Below are 17872 nucleotides of genomic sequence, written 5' to 3' on the forward strand. Positions count from 1 at the left end.
CAGCTAAATGAACGAAGACAGCTAAATGAATGAAGACAGCTAAATGGCTCGCACTCCAGGATCATATAAGAGGTTGCCATTTTTAGTTCTGGGACAAAAATTGGCTTTCGTGGGTAATTTGTTCAGATGGTGTCAAAAATAAAATAAAAAATCGTCAAGTGGTAGCCATAAAATCAAGTGGCAGTCATTAAATCATCAAGTGGTAGCCATAAATTCAAGTGATAGTCATAAAATCGTCAAGTGGCAGCCACAAACTCGTCTAGTGGCAGCCACAAAATCGCCAAGTATTAGCCATACAACCGTCAAGTAGTAGCCATAAAACCGTCTAACTGAAGCTATAAAACCGCCAAGTGATAGCCATAAAATCACGTGGTGGCGAAAATCAAGTGAGGGGAGAGCTCAAGCAGGCAATACAACAGGAACTTAATCTCAAATAAAAGAGGCATTTTCCCCAATATTCTCTTCACGTCATCCACTCCCCCAAATCCCATCAGTCCTGTGGCATACAATTTATTCTTCCCAATCTCCAGACGATTTTATTTAGCCTGGAACTTCTGCGACAGTTAGTTATGGCCTTATTCAACCCCTCAACTACTAGAAACCCACCCTAAGTTGAATATTATGATCTAGCAGAGTGTGATTAAATTCAAAACCCCTCCCCATCAATCACTCCAGGGAGGTGAAATCTGGCAATCTGCGACCGTAGAGTCTCGAGGGAATCTCGCTGCAACAATATCGATTTTATTTACTTGGTTATTTTCCATGTGTGTGTGTGTGTGTGTGTGTGTGTGTGTGTGTGTGTGTGTGTGTGTGTGTGTGTGTTTCTTCACCTTGCAGATGAACGATGAAAAGTGACATCGTAGTGAAAGAAAGCAGCACCACGATTCTCCTCACTCGTACCTTATTCATACTCATCATTTTGGACCAAGGTTGATGGTGGTTGTGGCAGGGTAGAAGAAATAAGAGTGTGGATTGAAACAGACAGGTGACGAAAACGGGCAACTCTTCCTTTTGTTTTTATGTGGACTTTTGGAGCGCCTGTTTAAAGAACGGGGCTGTAAAATTAAAGAAAATGAATAGAAAACGGAATAAAGAAAAATGAAAACTTCGAAACTACATCTTTGTTATCCATTTCAATCCCGTGACGTGGCCAACTATTTATTTTTTCATTTATTTTCTTCATTTTATTTATTTATTTACACTTAGGAAGACCTTTCAAAATGGAAGGGACAAATATAGCCTTCATTAACCACTTTTTTACTGAATTCTCCCCCCTAAAATAAATACGGTACTGTCGGCCACATTTGTACATGATTAAATATCATCATTAGTGAATCTATTAAAATAATGTTGCTGCTGCTGCTGTTTTGTTACTGTTATATTATTACTATTATTATTATTATTATTATTACTCGCTTAAATGTCGCCTTCAGCGACCTCCGCTCGATGTCAAAAGGCCCGAAATGTGTCATAACTCGGGAACCGGTGACCCGATTGGATTGGAAATTCTTTTATTCTTCAAGTTGGAGCATTTTAACGGTACCTTGCTCAAACAAAAAGTGCGCTACATTACGCCGTGTTTGCTGTGTTACGGTAACAAATAAACCAACAAACATACAGAAATCGGATCATTACAATATAGATTATCATTATTATTATTACAACTATTATTATTATTATTATTATTATTATTATTATTATTACTCCTACTCCTACTACCGGTACTACTACTACTGCCTTACATAATGATGAAAAATTTTAATGTTGACACCACTGGCCTAGTTAAACCACTTCATCTAGAAAACGCAATCGTATTTTTTCTCACTATTTCCTGCCGATTTTAATAAGCTCTGGAGAAGATTTTCGCTCGTCGGTTAAGGAGGCTCCCTAGCACCTCTTCCTTGGCGATTTATTTTAGGATATGGCTGGATAATATTCTTTTGTACGATACTTATGCAGAGTATGACGACGATGTTAGAAGGATTTATATAAGAAAGAGGAGCATAACAAGGTGTAATGAGCAAAATAAATCGCTTAGGAAGAGGTGTTAGGGAGCACCTGAGGGAACTTGGCTGCTCTCATAATTTGAATACTAAGTCGTGGTTACATGAAATTCAATGAGCCTTAGTTATGAGGTCGAAATGAGTCTCCTTGGTTACTAGTCAAATCAACCCTCCAGTCAGAGTACACTTGGCCATCAACTGAGCTGCTAGGAGTTTGAGATCTTTACCAACTTGTATAAAAAGTAACAGTAGCAGTAGTTATAGGAGGAGGAGGAGGAGGAGTTGCTTCTGTTATAGCCGCAGGTTCATATGAAATGTGAACCCCGTAGACTGCAGGCTTCAGCTGTCCTCAACCTGCAGCCCAGCATCTTTTTTTTGTGTGTATAGGGAGAGAGTTGAGGGACGTTTGCAGAACCGGGCAGCTCCACGGCCCTGTTATACAAGTGCCACCACATGAAGGTGTCCCTCTCTAGCACCCAACTTTATGTGTACAGAGTATAGCATAAAACCACAATTACCACCACCACTACCACAACCATTACCACAACCACCACCTCTACCACTACCACCACAAACATCAACTATCACCGCCGACCACACACTGGACCTAATTACTCCCCCCTACAGGTGCCTTGTAAGAAACACAGGTGTGTGTGTGTGTGTGTGTGTGTGTGTGTGTGTGTGTGTGTGTGTGTGTGTGTGTGTGTGTGTGTGTGTGTGTGTGTGTGTGTGTGCATTTCTTCACCTTGCAGATGAACGATGAAAAGTGACATCGTAGTGAAAGAAAGCAGCACCACGATTCTCCTCACTCGTACCTTATTCATACTCATCATTTTGGACCAAGGTTGATGGTGGTTGTGGCAGGGTAGAGGAAATAAGAGTGTGGATTGAAACAGACAGGTGACGAAAACGGGCAACTCTTCCTTTTGTTTTTATGTGGACTTTTGGAGCGCCTGTTTAAAGAACGGGGCTGTAAAAATAAAGAAAATGAATAGAAAACGGAATAAAGAAAAATGAAAACTTCGAAACTACATCTTTGTTATCCATTTCAATCCCGTGACGTGGCCAACTATTTATTTTTTCATTTATTTTCTTCATTTTATTTATTCATTTATACTTAGGAAGACCTTTCAAAATGAAAGGGACAAATATAGCCTTCATTAACCACTTTTTTACTGGATTCTCCCCCCTTAAATAAATACGGTACTGTCGGCCATATTTGTACATGATTAAATATCATTAGTGAATCTATTAAAATAATGTTGTTGTTGCTGGTGCTGCTGTTTTGTTACTGTTATATTATTATTATTATTATTATAGCAGCCGTGGCTCAGTGGGTTAGAGCGCTCCGCTCTGACCGAGGGGTTGGAGGATTGAATCCACCCAAGGGTCATTGGTAGACATGAGGAAGGGCATCCGGTCATAAAATGCTACACGTTCCATTCCAAAAGTCCTCTACCCAGGGGCAACGCCTTAGCCCTTCAGGGATACCAGGTGTAAAACCAAATTTGTTTTATTATTATTATTATATTATTATTATTACTCGCTTAAATGTCGCCTTCAGCGGCCTCAGCTATGTCAAAAGGCCCGAAATGTCATAACTCGGGAACTGGTGACCCGATTGGATTGGAAATTCTTTTATTCTTCAAGTTGGAGCATTTTAACGGTACCTTGCTCAAACAAAAAGTGCGCTACATTACGCCGTGTTTGCTGTGTTACGGTAACAAATAAACCAACAAACATACAGAAATCGGATCATTACAATATAGATTATCATTATTATTATTACAACTATTATTATTATTATTATTATTATTATTATTATTATTATTATTATTACTCCTACTCCTACTACTACTACCGGTACTACTACTACTGCCTTACATAATGATGAAAAATTTTAATGTTGACACCACTGGCCTAGTTAAACCACTTCATCTAGAAAACGCAATCGTATTTTTTCTCACTATTTCCTGCCGATTTTAATAAGCTCTGGAGAAGATTTTCGCTCGTCGGTTAAGGAGGCTCCCTAGCACCTCTTCATTGGCGATTTATTTTAGGATATGGTTGGTTAATATTCTTTTGTACGATACTTATGCAGAGTATGACGACGATGTTAGAAGGATTTATATAAGAAAGAGGAGCATAACAAGGTGTAATGAGCAAAATAAATCGCTTAGGAAGAGGTGTTAGGGAGCACCTGAGGGAACTGGGCTGCTCTCATAATTTGAATACTAAGTCGTGGTTACATGAAATTCAATGAGCCTTAGTTATGAGGTCGAAATGAGTCTCCTTGGTTACTACTCAAATCAACCCTCCAGTCAGACTACACTTGGCCATCAACTGAGCTGCTAAGAGTTTGAGATCTTTACCAACTTGTATAAAAAGTAACAGTGGCAGTAGTTATAGGAGAAGGAGGAGGAGGAGGAGGAGTTGCTTCTGTTATAGCCCCAGGTTCATATGAAATGTGAACCCCGTAGACTGCAGGCTTCAGCTGTCCTCAACCTGCAGCCCAGCATCTTTTTTGTGTGTGTATAGGGAGAGAGTTGAGGGACGTTTGCAGAACCGGGCAGCTCCACGGCCCTGTTATACCAGTGCCACCACATGAAGGCGTCCCTCTCTAGCACCCAACTTTATGTGTACAGAGTATAACATAAAACCACAATTACCACCACCACTACCACAACCATTACCACGACCACCACCTCTACCACTACCACCACAAACATCAACTATCACAGCCGACCACACACTGGGTCTAATTACTCCCTCCGACAGGTGCCTTTTAAGAAACACATGTGAAACACAGGTGTGTGTGTGTGTGTGTGTGTGTGTGTGTGTGTGTGTGTGTGTGTGTGTGTGTGTGTGTGTGTGTGTGTGTGTGTGTGCTACCACCAGACGATTTTATTCAGCTTGGGAGAGACTTTTAGGACTCATTTAGCTCCTTGAGGTCGAGGTCACCTTTAGTTTTATATATATAGATATAAACAGATGGACAGACAGACAGACAGATATAGATATAAATATAAATATATATATATTCCACATAACCAAAATTTGGCGCCTGGTGGTTCAGTGTGTAACTATTGCGCTCCAATCAGACTGAGCCGGTGAAGGTTTATATCCAAGGGATGGTTGGGGTTGACTGCTAATGTAATGCCACTCAGGGATGAGTGAAGCTGGTCACTCTCATCTTAAATGTCGGGACCGACTGCCTAGTCCCGAGCTCCTACGCTCCTCATGGGGCAATGTAGGATTGGATGATGGATGGATGGATGGATGGATGGATATATATATAATCATTATTATTATTACCACTATTATTATTATTATTATTATTATTATTATTATCATCATCATCATCATTATTATTACAGGCTGAATCAAGATGAAGCGTCTTAACCTACTAAAACTAAACCATTAGGCGTCACTTTCAAAGCTGAATAAAAATCGTCCAGCAGCAGTAAGCACAAAGTAAAAGTTGACTTCCTACGACTGAAGGGGTTAGGGGTTTTACTGCGTCTTATCATCATCATCATCATCATCATCATCATCACCTGTTGCCTGCACCTGTCACTACACCTGTCACCACACACCTGTCAACCACAACTGCCACCTACACCAGTCACCACACACCTGTCATGCACACCTGTCACCTACAACTATCACCCACACCTGTCAACCACATCTCTCGATGGCTGACACGTGTGGCGTGTCTTCACACCATTGGCTCACTTAAGATGTACGTAAATGCTCAGGTGTGTGTGTGTGTGTGTGTGTGTGTGTGTGTGTGTGTGTGTGTGTGTGTGTGTGTGTGTGTGTGTGTGTGTGTGTGTGTGTGTGTGTGTGTGTGTGTGCCTCAATTACTCACATTCCCCGAACTAATTAACCAAACCTTCCTCAGTGACCTTTGATAAATCACTAACTCTATTCACGATGATACATGAAGCCGCAAAACTTTCTCGATAGCGATTTAGTTTGCATTTCAGTAATATACACGAAAATATGAAGGTGTAACTGGCAAAATAAATCGCTTAGGAAAAGATGGTAGGAAACGAACGAGAGGTAAATAAACAAGCGATTAATATGTATCGATAAGGCCATTCTGACACACCTTTACCTGTCTCCCATACCGTATATGTAATTAAGAACAGGTGTGTGTGTGTGTGTGTGTGTGTGTGTGTGTGTGTGTGTGTGTGTGTGTGTGTGTGTGTGTGTGTGTGTGTGTGTGTGTGTGTGTGCTACCACAAGACGATTTTATTCAGCTTGGGAGAGACTTTTAGGACTCATTTAGCTCCTTGAGGTCGAGGTCACCTTTAGTTTTATATATAGACAGAGATAGATAGATAGATAGATAGATAGATAGATTTTATTTTTATCATTATTATTATTATTATTACTATTATTATTATTATTATTATCATCATCATCATCATCATCATCATCATCATCATCATCATCATCATCATCATCATCATCATTATTATTACAGGCTGAATCAAGATGGAGTGTCTTAACCCACTAAAACTAAACCATTTGGCGTCATTTTCAAAGCTGAATAAAATCGTCCAGCACAAAGTAATAACTAACTTCCTACGACTGAAGGGGTTAGGGGTTTTACTGCGTCTTATCATCATCATCATCATCATCATCATCACCATCAACAACAACATCACCATCATCATCATCAACATCATCATCATCATCATCACCATCACCATCATTTTCACCATCATAATCATCACCTGTTGCCTGCACCTGTCACTACACCTGCCACCTACACCAGTCACCACACACCTGTCACGCACACCTGTCACCTACATCTATCACCCACACCTGTCAACCACATTTCTCGACGGCTGACACGTGTGGCGTGTCTTCACACCAGTGGTTAACTGTGGTAAATTGATTAGTTTAAGTGTGTGTGTGTGTGTGTGTTCAATTACTCCCATTCCTCAAACTAATTAACCAAACCTTCTTCAATGTCCTTCGGTAAATTATCCACTCTGTTCTCAATGACACATGAAACCGTAGCACTTTCTCCACGGCGATTTATTTTGCATTGTGAATTCTAGTCACATTACTGTAATATCAAGAGTGCCAATTTCAGTAATATACACGAAAATATGAAGGTGTAATAGGCAAAATAAATCGCTTATGAAAGGATGGTAGGGAACGAACGAGTGGTCAATAAACAAGCGATTAATATATATCGATAATGCCATTCTGACACACCTTTACCTGTCTCCCATATGTAATTAAGGACAGGTGTGCCCGGAGTACAGGTGTGCCCGGAGTACAGGTGTGTGTGTGTGTGTGTGTGTGTGTGTGTGTGTGTGTGTGTGTGTGTGTGTGTGTGTGTGTGTGAGAGAGAGAGACGTAGCCTCCTAAGCTCACAGGAATACATGGCCTATTGCTTTTCCTCGACCATAGTTACTACCACCATTACCACAACTACCACAACTACCATCACTACCGCAATTACCAACCAACCACAACTACCATCACTACCACAACTACCACAATTACCAACCATTATCACAACCACCACAACTACCGCCAGTATCACAACCACCTCAACTACCACCATTACCACAATTACAACTACCATCATTACCACAACCACCACAACTACCATCCACAACCCCCCAAACTACCAACATTACCACAATTACCACTACACAACTACCACAACCACCACAACTACCATCCACAACCCCCCAAACTACCAACATTACCACAATTACCACTACACAACTACCATCATTACCACAACCACAACTACCACTACCACGACAACTACCACCACCACCACAACTACCACCACCACCACAACTACCACCACCACCACAACTACCACCACCACCACAACTACCACAACCGCCTCCTGGACTCCACAATTACACATAAGTGCGATAATTAAACGGTATTTTAAAGGGCACTTAGAGCAAATGGTGGAGGGGAGGGGAGGGAGGGAGAAAGAGATGGTCAGAGAGAGAGGAAGGGAGGGAGAAGAAGAAATAAGAACGATGAAGAGAGAATCTATTTCTATCTACCTACCTATCCATCTATCAACAGTATCCATCCACTTATTTATTTATCTATCTATCTATCCATTTATCTATCTCCACCTATCTATCAGTCCAACCATCTCTATCTATCTATCAACTACCTGACGCTGCACACAGTGAGGGGTGGCCTCAACAAATCACTTCCAAGCGTTATTGTCCCTACTCAGTAACGACCCCCTCTTCCTACATCACCCTCCCTTACATAATCTCTCTCTCTCTCTCTCCCCCATTTTTTTCTCACCCCACTCTTCTTCCTTCCTTCCTTCCTGCTTTCTGATTCTCTCTTTTCTTTTTACTCCCTCTCACCTCTCTTCCTCTACATGTCCAAACCACCTTAGAGTATTTATTTATTCATTTTTTTATTTATTTATTTTACAACATCAATCTTTACACCCCATTTTTCACGAAACTTGACATTCACTCATCTGTCCCTCCACGTCACTCCATAAACACTTCTCTGTAACATTTCAACAGCTCTTACTCTTTATTTTTGCCTTTATATCCCTCACACCTCGTCCACGCTTCACTGCTGTACGTCAGTGTTGGAACCGATTAACGATCATGAAATGCATTCTTCGATTCCACACTCACATTCTTATTCTCGTCGCTGCTTCCTTCCTTCCTTCTTACCTTCCTTCTTTCCTTCCTTCCTTGCTGAACTTTTTCCCTCAATATTCCTTTTTTATTTCAAACGTGCATAATACAAAGTCTGGACACTCGCATGTTTTCCAGCTCTGTACCATTCTGTCGCAACCTACAATTTGTCTCGGTGTCTTTCATACATCACTTGCACTTCTCTATATCCACGAGAGAGAGAGAGAGAGAGAGAGAGAGAGAGAGAGAGAGAGAGAGAGAGAGAGGGGGGATGAAGTGGGTCAGAGTATTAAGAGCTTTTAAATAAAGCACTGCAGGCGATGCTTTTACCGTCAAAAAGGTTGCTCTCTCTCTGTCTCTGTCTCTCTCTCTCTCTAAATTCCTCTTCCACTCACACTCTGACCTTGCTCACTACAACCCAAACACCTACATAAATATTCAGTAATTACACGATGAATTAACGTTAGTGTACCATAAAAATGCTTGCCCATAAATATCTCCATTTTCTTTCAATTACTTTTTCCTGGTAATCAAAGAACATGTACCAAATTAACCAATTAATGGGTGAGTGACTTTGACTTGTATTATGGTTTTTTGCCTAACACAATAATAATAATAATAATAATAAAAATAAAACTGAGACACGTGAGAAAATATAAATGAGAATGTTAAATGAGAAAGATAAATAGGCAAGATCAATGACTGAGTTACATACACACAAATGATACAATTAGTTATAGAAACGAATTTATTTTTACTGAATATTTCGTTTCCTTAAATATTACTGTATTACTATTATTATTATTATTATCATTATTATTATTATTATTATCATCTACAAAGGTAATTACATGACTATTTACCTGTGTACCTATTCACCAACCCATTTACTTCATGTGTGTACGTGTCTGAGAGGGTTGTAAGTGTGTGTGTGTGTGTGTGTGTGTGTGTGTGTGTGTGTGTGTGTGTGTGTGTGTGTGTGTGTGTGTGTGTGTGTGTGTGTGTGTGTGTGTGTGTGTGTGTGTGTGTGTGTGTGTGTGTGTGTGTGTGTGTGTGTGTGTGTGTGTGTGTGTGTGTGTGTGTGTGTGTGTGTGTGTGTGTGTGTGTGTGTGTGTGTGTGTGTGTGTGTGTGTGTGTGTGTGTGTGTGTGTGTGTGTGTGTGTGTACCTGGGCTGGCGAGGAAGAGGAGGACGAAGGCCGGGGTAAGCAACACGGCCGTGAACACCACACCCACCCGCCGCCGCAGCATCCTCCACCACCTGCAACATAGTGCAATATCATCAACAAGGCAAATCACTAACGAATACAATAAGTCAGAAATACATAACAATAACACTGATAATAAAAATACTTCAACCACACTACAACCACACCCACCGCAGCCGTCTCCCCCGTCACCATCTGCAACCTGTGCAATCTCTTCAATTATGCAACACGGTAATGCAACAAAGCCATAATACATGCAATAAAACAAGCCATAATGCAAACAAACGACCACTGCCACTGCTTCCTCCTCCACCTGCAACCTGAGCAATGCAATCAATACTGCAGTTAAGAATGCAACATGTGCAATAATGTAAGCAATGATCATCAATGCTAATCAGACCTGCCACCTTCAGAAGCCACACAAATATGAGTGACAACTTTATTATTATTATTATTATTATTATTATTATTATTATTATTATTGCTATTATTATTATTATTATTATTACCACTGATATTATTACGGTATTACTATTGTTATTATTATTGTTGTTATTATCATTATTATTATTATTATTATTATTATTATTATTATTATTATTATCATTCCTTTTAATTACTACTACTATTACTACCACTGATACTAGTAGTAGTAGTAGTAGTAGTAAACAATAAAATATAACGTCAGCATCTGATTATTTTTCTTACCATGAATAATCTCGCGTGAAAAAATGCCCAAAAAGTTTACTCCTTTTCCTACAAAAAATAATAAAATAAAACGGACACAAAAACTTTTCTTTCCATCAAAAATAATAAAAGTCATATTTTCTTCAATTAAAATGAAAAAAAAAACTAAAATATACACAAATATAAACAGGCTATACATGTTTCTTTTACTTTTTTCTTTCCCAACACTAAAAAAAATATCTATCCACATTCTCTCTCTCTCTCTCTCTCTCTCTCTCTCTCTCATGTGGTGGATTATGGCCATGACCTTGCCAAATAATAATAACAACAACAGCAACAACAATAGCAGTAGCAGCAGTAGTAGTAGTAGTAGTGGTAATAGCAGCAGCAGCAGCAGCAGCAGCATTAGTAGTAGTAGTAGTAATAGTAGTAGTAGTAGTAGTAGTAGTAGTAGTAATAGCAGTAGTAGTAGCAGTAACAATAATAATAATAATAATAATAATAATAATAATAATAATAAAATAATAACAATAACATCAATAAATAGTCCCAGCCCCATACACTTATAAATAACCTAACCCACACATAAATAACCTAACACACATTCAGTACGTATTCCCAGCAGACAGCCTTTATGTGGATAGGAGTACACGTGATGGCAAAGATGCATGACGTGATAATAAGAGGTATATGATAAGGGGTTAATCAGGCACGAAGGTGAATGCATGATTAATTAACCTGCATTTTCTTTCGTTCACTTTCGCGGGATAATTTAGCAAGAGTTTTATTTTACTCCTCAAACTTCTTGGTGTGTGTGTGTGTGTGTGTGTGTGTGTGTGTGTGTGTGTGTGTGTGTGTGTGTGTGTGTGTGTGTGTGTGTGTGTGTGTGTGTGTGTGTGTGTGCGCTACTTATCTATCTATCTGTCTATCCATCTATGTCAATCTACCTATTCATTTTTTCACATTAATCATACGCCACGTTAAATGACCTCCAGAATATGTTACGTACTATCTTCTTATCTTTCACGGGGCACTATCAATGACTATCAATCTCCCGGGTAATGATGCATCTATTGTGCCCGTGCAAGAGGAGACCCGCCATATTGTCTGAAGATATTGACAGGGGTGGTGAAGGAGGTTGATGTAGGGGTGGATGAGGAAGAAGTATATTGATTCTATTGACATGGGTGCACTATAAAAAAAAAAAAAAATGGGGGGGAGGGAAAGAGAAAAGAAAAATGAGGAAAAAAGGAAATTAAAAAGTAGAAAAGCAAATGAAAAACGAAAAAAGAAAACACTAAAAAGGACAAAGAAAGACACGAAAAACGAAAAGACAAAAAAAAAAAAAATCAAAAGAAAAAGGAAAGGAAAACGAAAAAAAAAAAAAAAAATGGGGGACATGCAATTTTTTCCTCCCCCTCCCCCTCCTTTCAGCTGTTTAACCCCTTCGCTACGACGACTTTTTATATTTAATTCTTGCTGTTACCAGACGATTTCCTTCAGCTTAGGATCCCATAAAAGCGAAGAAGCACGAAAATGAGTTATCTATTACCTCCAATTATCGATAAAACGTAGCTTAATAAAATCGTCTGGAGGTAGCAAAAAAAAAAAAAAAAAAAAAAAAAAAAGGGGGTTATGGAAGCTCCCTAACACCTTTTCCTAAGTGATTTATTTTTCTTTATTCCACCTTCCTCTCCTCTTCTGTCTTAGGTAAATCCTTCAAATATCGCCATACTCTGGATAAATAACGTACAAAAGGATGTTAACAGCTAAACCCAAGAATAAATCGCTAAGGAAGAGGTGTTAGGGAGCTTCCTTTACCGGGGTAGAATACGAGCCAACATGTTAATATATCAGTGCCAAAAAGCTTTCTAAAACAATATAAGAATTCCGAATATTTGATGCAGATGTCATAATTCGTCTTTACCTCTTCCGAATTGAAATACCACGTAACTGACAAGGATAACACCCATTAAACACCCCTAGATTACGACATAAAACCGTCAGATGTGCAAACTAGGTCCCCATATCAATTTCCCTTGCATCTCTTCCTTAGCGATTTATTTCAAAACTACCCATTAATATCCTCTTATTTGCTCCTCCTATCATTGCAATACCGAAGTAAATTGCATGAATAAAACACAATACAATAATAGAGCAGCGTCAGAAATAAATCGGTAAGGAGAAGGTGTTTGTATGCTTCCTAACTCCATGAGAATGCCGCCCCTTGTTCAGATGTCTCATGATTGGCCGTAAGTCGAACCCAGGACCTGTGTGTGTGTGTGTGTGTGTGTGTGTGTGTGTGTGTGTGTGTGTGTGTGCTTTATGCAAGGAAGAAGGAACCAAAGGCCAGGGGACCGCAAGTTTGTTCCTTCCTTGTGTGTGGGAAGGCCAAAGACGCATCATATTTTAGGACTATCATATTGGACTTTTTTTTTTTTCATCAGGAAATATGGAAAGTATACTCTCTCTCTCTCTCTCTCTCTCTCTCTCTCTCTCTCTCTCTCACACACACACACACACACACACACACATCCCGTTTTCTCTTTACATTTTTCTCCTCCCGTCTTTTTTCCACTGCCAGTATTTTTGCGACTCCTCACTCCTGCTTTCCCTTCCTTCCTCCGTCTTTCCTTCCCTTATTTTCCTCTTTTTCCTTCCTTTCCTCCTCGTTCAGTTTTTATTTTTTTTTTCACTTTTTAATTCTCTTTCTTCATTTTTCCTCCTCCTTCCTTCATTTCCTTCTTCCTTACTCTTCTCGCTCGGTAGTACGGGTTGAATTGTTTCGGCTTCTGTAAATGTGTGTGTGTGTGTGTGTGTGTGTGTGTGTGTGTGTGTGTGTGTGTGTGTGTTTTGGGGTGAATAACAATGCCAAGAGTATTTTTTTTTTTTTTTTAGATTTCGAACAAACTTGGTTAAATCGGGTGAAGTTAATGCAAAGATAAAGTTACTTGAATTAAATCGGTCAAGGTCAAGGTCACAGGTCAAGATAAATACACGTAGCTTTCATCCGATTGGAAGGGTTAAGGATCAGGCAAGGACGGTGATTAGATTTTGAGCACAAGCGGAGGTCAAGGTCACAAGGCAAGGTCAGATAAGGTCATATATGCTGGTCGCGGGTAATGCACAGATACTCCTCTCTTTTTCCCTCTCATTTTCCTTTCTAATTTGTCTCAATATTTCTGATGGATTTATTTATTTATTTATTTATTTTCCTTCCTTATCCTCAGGTATATTCTTTTCTCTCTCCCTGCCTTCTGCTTCTTGTACATTTCTTCTCCTTTCTCTTCTATTTGTCATACCTTCCTCCTCCTCCTCCTCTTCTTTCTATTCCTCCTCCTCCTCCTCTTCTTCTTCTTCTTCTTTTTCCTCCTCCTCCTTCTCCTCTCTCTTCTATTTCTCATACCTTCCTCCTCCTCCTTTTCTCCTTCCTCCTCCTCCTCCTCCTCCTCTTCTTCTTCTTTCTCTTCTTCTTCTTCTCCTCCTCCTCCTCCTCCTCTTCTTCTTCTTCTTTTTCCTCCTCCTCCTTTCTCCTACCTCCTCCTCCTCCTCCTCTTCTTCTTCTTCTTCTACTTCTTCTTCTCCTCCTCCCCCTCCTCCTCCTCCTCTTCTTCTTCTTCTACTGCTTCTTCTTCTTCTTCTTCCTCTTCTTCTTCCTCTTCTTCTTCTTCCTCCTCTTCCTGCTCCTCCTCCTCTTCCTCCTTCTTCTTCTACTGCTTCTTCTTCTTCTTCTTCTTCTTCTTCCTCCTCCTCCTCTTCCTGTCTTCCTGCTCCTCCTCTTTCTCCTCCTCCTCCCCGTAGGTGTCTCCCTTCCGCCCTCCTTAGTTTAGTTAACCTGTTTAAATGATTTTTCTCTCTCTCTCTCTCTCTCTCTCTCTCTCTATCCTGACCCACTCCCTGCCCCCGACCGTTAACGGAATGGCCAACCAGTCAACGGACTTTGCTCAGGCGTAAGTCAAATATGTGAACAAGAGTTACCAAAGAAGCGCAGCTGCGGAGGAAAGTGGGTCGGAGAGAGAGAGAGTCACCTGAGTGTAAAGGTTAATGATATTTCAAACTTTTTATTATTATTATTATTATTAGTGTATATCCAATCAATCCATACTCTTATTATATCCAATCCTATCCACCCATTCTCTACTAATTCCACTTATACCCAACCTCCTGGTATATCATAGTGGTATATCGGGGTGGTATATCGTCTCCTTGTATATCCCAGAGTAATGGGGTGGCAATATTCCTAGCCGTAACCCCTCTTAGGGAAAATATATGAAAGTAAATGGGAGGGGGTGACTTGGAGCAATTTTTATCGTCTTGCAAACTTAATTTCTGAATAAGACGGTCAAAAAGAGAGCGAATAATTATGAAAAAAATAACAAAATGATCTATACTAAATGATAAATGATGAAATTACATGAAACACTGCTAGGGATCTTTTATCATTTTCCCCTGAGATCCGTTTCCCTTCTCGCTTTCTCTTTGCTCATTGACTAGATCTCTGTTTACCCCTGCAACAGTAATGGCTTTCCCTCAACCTCCCTGCGCGCGCGCGCGCGTGTGCGTGCGTGCGTGCGTGCGTGCGTGTGTGTGTGTGTGTGTGCATTTACCAAGAGTGTATGACACACAGATAGCCTGACAGACAGATAGATAGATAGATGGACAGACAGATAGATAAATAAACGAGTGACATCGCTATCCTGCTAGGGGAGGTGGGGAGGGGGGGTCGGCAGCAAAAACACCCCCTCAGATGACATCAATCAAGACCAAACTCGGAATCACATACATACATACATACATACATTCACACATACATAAATACAAACATACATACATTCATACATACATACATATAGAAAATTATTATCAACAGTATACTAGATAAAATGACAACAATACGAACAGACTGGCTTATACGGGCATAGATAAAAACACCTGTACAATTATAATAATAATAGTAGTAGTAGTATAAAAATAATAATAATAATAATAATAATAATAATAATAACAATACACCTACCCCGGATCCTGATAAGCAGAGCAGGTAGGACGAGGCATGGTGGTGACGAGGGGGGGGCAGGGGGGAAGGGGGCTTTGATTGTAACCCCCCAATATCCACCAATACCCCCAATCACCTCATTAACCACCCAATCCCTACTTCCTTGAATTAAATAACTCACTACAAGGTCAAAATATTACGGTTTGTCTTATATAATTTCGCATTTATGTTCTGACACCTTCACTATATTGATGTCTGTCTCTCTCTTTCTTTCTTTTTCTCTTTCTTTCTCGCTTTCTTTTTCCCTTTATTGTCTTTCTTTCCTACTTTCAATTTCTTTTTTCTTTCCTTTCTTTTTCTTTCTTTCTTTCTTTCTTTTTTCTTGGAGTCTCTTATTAAATTCTGGAGTGACTTTTCAACCAAGAGAAATTAAACACAGCCACTGTTACCTTAAATTTACGCCTTTCTTTTTTCTTTTCATTCCTTTTTTCTTTTTCTTCGGCTCACGAGAGATTTTTCGACCGGAAGGGCTTGTTCACTGCCTCCACTGTCCTAGAAAATTATTATATCTTTTCATTATTTTATTCTTGCTAACACCAGAGATTTTAAATTAGACCAGGGAAGCTTTTACCTGGGTCTTTCTCTCTCTCTCTCTCTCTCTCTCTCTCTCTCACACACACACACACACACACACTGGTATAAAATCAAGCAGCTCTTTCGTCATCTATGTTAAGATTTAGAAATCGAAGCGCCGAGTGAGACGAAAAAAGAAAGTCTGGCTATGGAGAATCAGAAAAAAAATACCGAATTCATATAACGGCCCCTCAAAAAAAAAAAAAAAAAAAAAATCAAACTACTGCTTCTTCCCCCAAAAAATACCGGATAAATAAATAAATAAATAAAATAATAACGCTGATTTTGCTGAAGAAGATTCTGAATTCGGTCCCTCACCCTAAGCGACAAAAACGCGATGTAAACACGGATTTGGCGGGAAGTTAGCGCCAGAGTGAGAGACGCGCGAAGCTGTATTGAGCAAAGTGAGATATCTTTCATGTGAGCCGGGTCTACATGGGAGAAGTGGACGATGTGTGGGATGAAGCAAGGCAGGGTGAGGCAGATGAGGCAAGACAGGGTGAAGCAGGGGTGGAGTGAGAGGCAGGGAAGACAAGGTGAAGTAAGGGTGGAGTGAGAGGCTGGGTGAGGCAGGAAGGACAGGGTGAAGCAGGGGTGGAGTGAGAGGCAGGGTGAGGCAGAAAAGAGCATGGAAGGGCAAGAGTGGGCAGTGTGAGGGAGGGTGACGCAGGACGGAGGAGGGTAGGGTGAGAGTTAGAAGTGAGAGGAGGGGTGAGGCAGGAAAGACTACGGTTGGGTGAGTGAGAGGCAGGATGAGGCAGGAAAGAGCAAGGCAGAGTTAGAGTAAGGAGTGTGAGGCAGAGTGAGGCACGTACAAAGTGGGTGAGGCAGGTCTGGGGAATATGAGTCGTTCCAGGTGAGGCAGGTGTAGTGAGGTAGGTGTGGGTAAGGCAGGACTGAAGGCAGTAACACAAACAAAATACCAATTAAAGCAAATTGTAACACAATGAGGCAGGTCTTAACACACTGAGGCAGGTCTAAGCACACTGAGGCGGGTCTTAACACAGCGAGGCGGGTCTGAACACAGCGAGGCAGGTCTTAACACACTGAGGCAGGTCTTAACACACCGAGGCAGATCTTAACACACCGAGGTAGGTACAGAGACTGAGTGAGGCAGGTGAAATGAAGTGTGGGTGAGGCAGGCGGGGTCCAGCCCTCCACCACCTCCTCGATCGCGATCTCCACCGAGTGTTGCATCGTCACTCAGTCAACAAACGTTCCACAGCGGAGAACCTTCCTGTTTCACCGAGTTTCTTTGTTTCAGTGTGCCCGTAATCTCGTGTTTCATTATCATCATCATCATCATCATTATCATCAAACAACCTTCCAGTCTTCTATTCCTGTTTCAATGCTTCTCCTATGTAAACGTTTCTCGTACTTAAACGTTTCTCCTGTTTCCCCATATATCTTGTTTCAGTGTTTCTTCTACTTAAACGTTTCTCAGGCGTCATTGTTTATCTTGTGTCAACGTTTTTCTTGTCTAACTTATTCTTTTCCTACAATGGTTCTCTTATTTTTAAAGTTTCCTTTCTTTCTCTCTCTCTCTCTCTCTCTCTCTCTCTCTCTCTCTCTCTCTCTCTCTCTCCATACTGCACAGGGTCAGGGCTTTCTCTCTCAGCCTTAAATGACGAGAGAGAGAGAGAGAGAGACACACACACACACACACACACACACACACACAC

General features: G+C 40.5%; 1 protein-coding gene across 1 annotated transcript in view; it reads right to left on the reverse strand.

The window, feature by feature from the left end:
* Positions 1 to 17872, reverse strand: part of Mgat4a (alpha-1,3-mannosyl-glycoprotein 4-beta-N-acetylglucosaminyltransferase a) — a 174491-nt gene that overhangs the window by 47582 nt on the left and 109037 nt on the right. The window contains exon 3 of the mRNA XM_080283193.1: positions 9836 to 9927. Coding sequence (XP_080139319.1) covers positions 9836 to 9917 — 82 coding nt within the window. The 5' untranslated portion in view covers positions 9918 to 9927. The remainder of the gene's footprint in view (positions 1 to 9835; positions 9928 to 17872) is intronic.

Source organism: Coenobita brevimanus, chromosome 96 (assembly GCF_032717465.1).
Source record: "Coenobita brevimanus isolate Jiangsu-jjx chromosome 96, ASM3271746v2, whole genome shotgun sequence".
Lineage (NCBI taxonomy): Eukaryota > Metazoa > Arthropoda > Malacostraca > Decapoda > Coenobitidae > Coenobita > Coenobita brevimanus.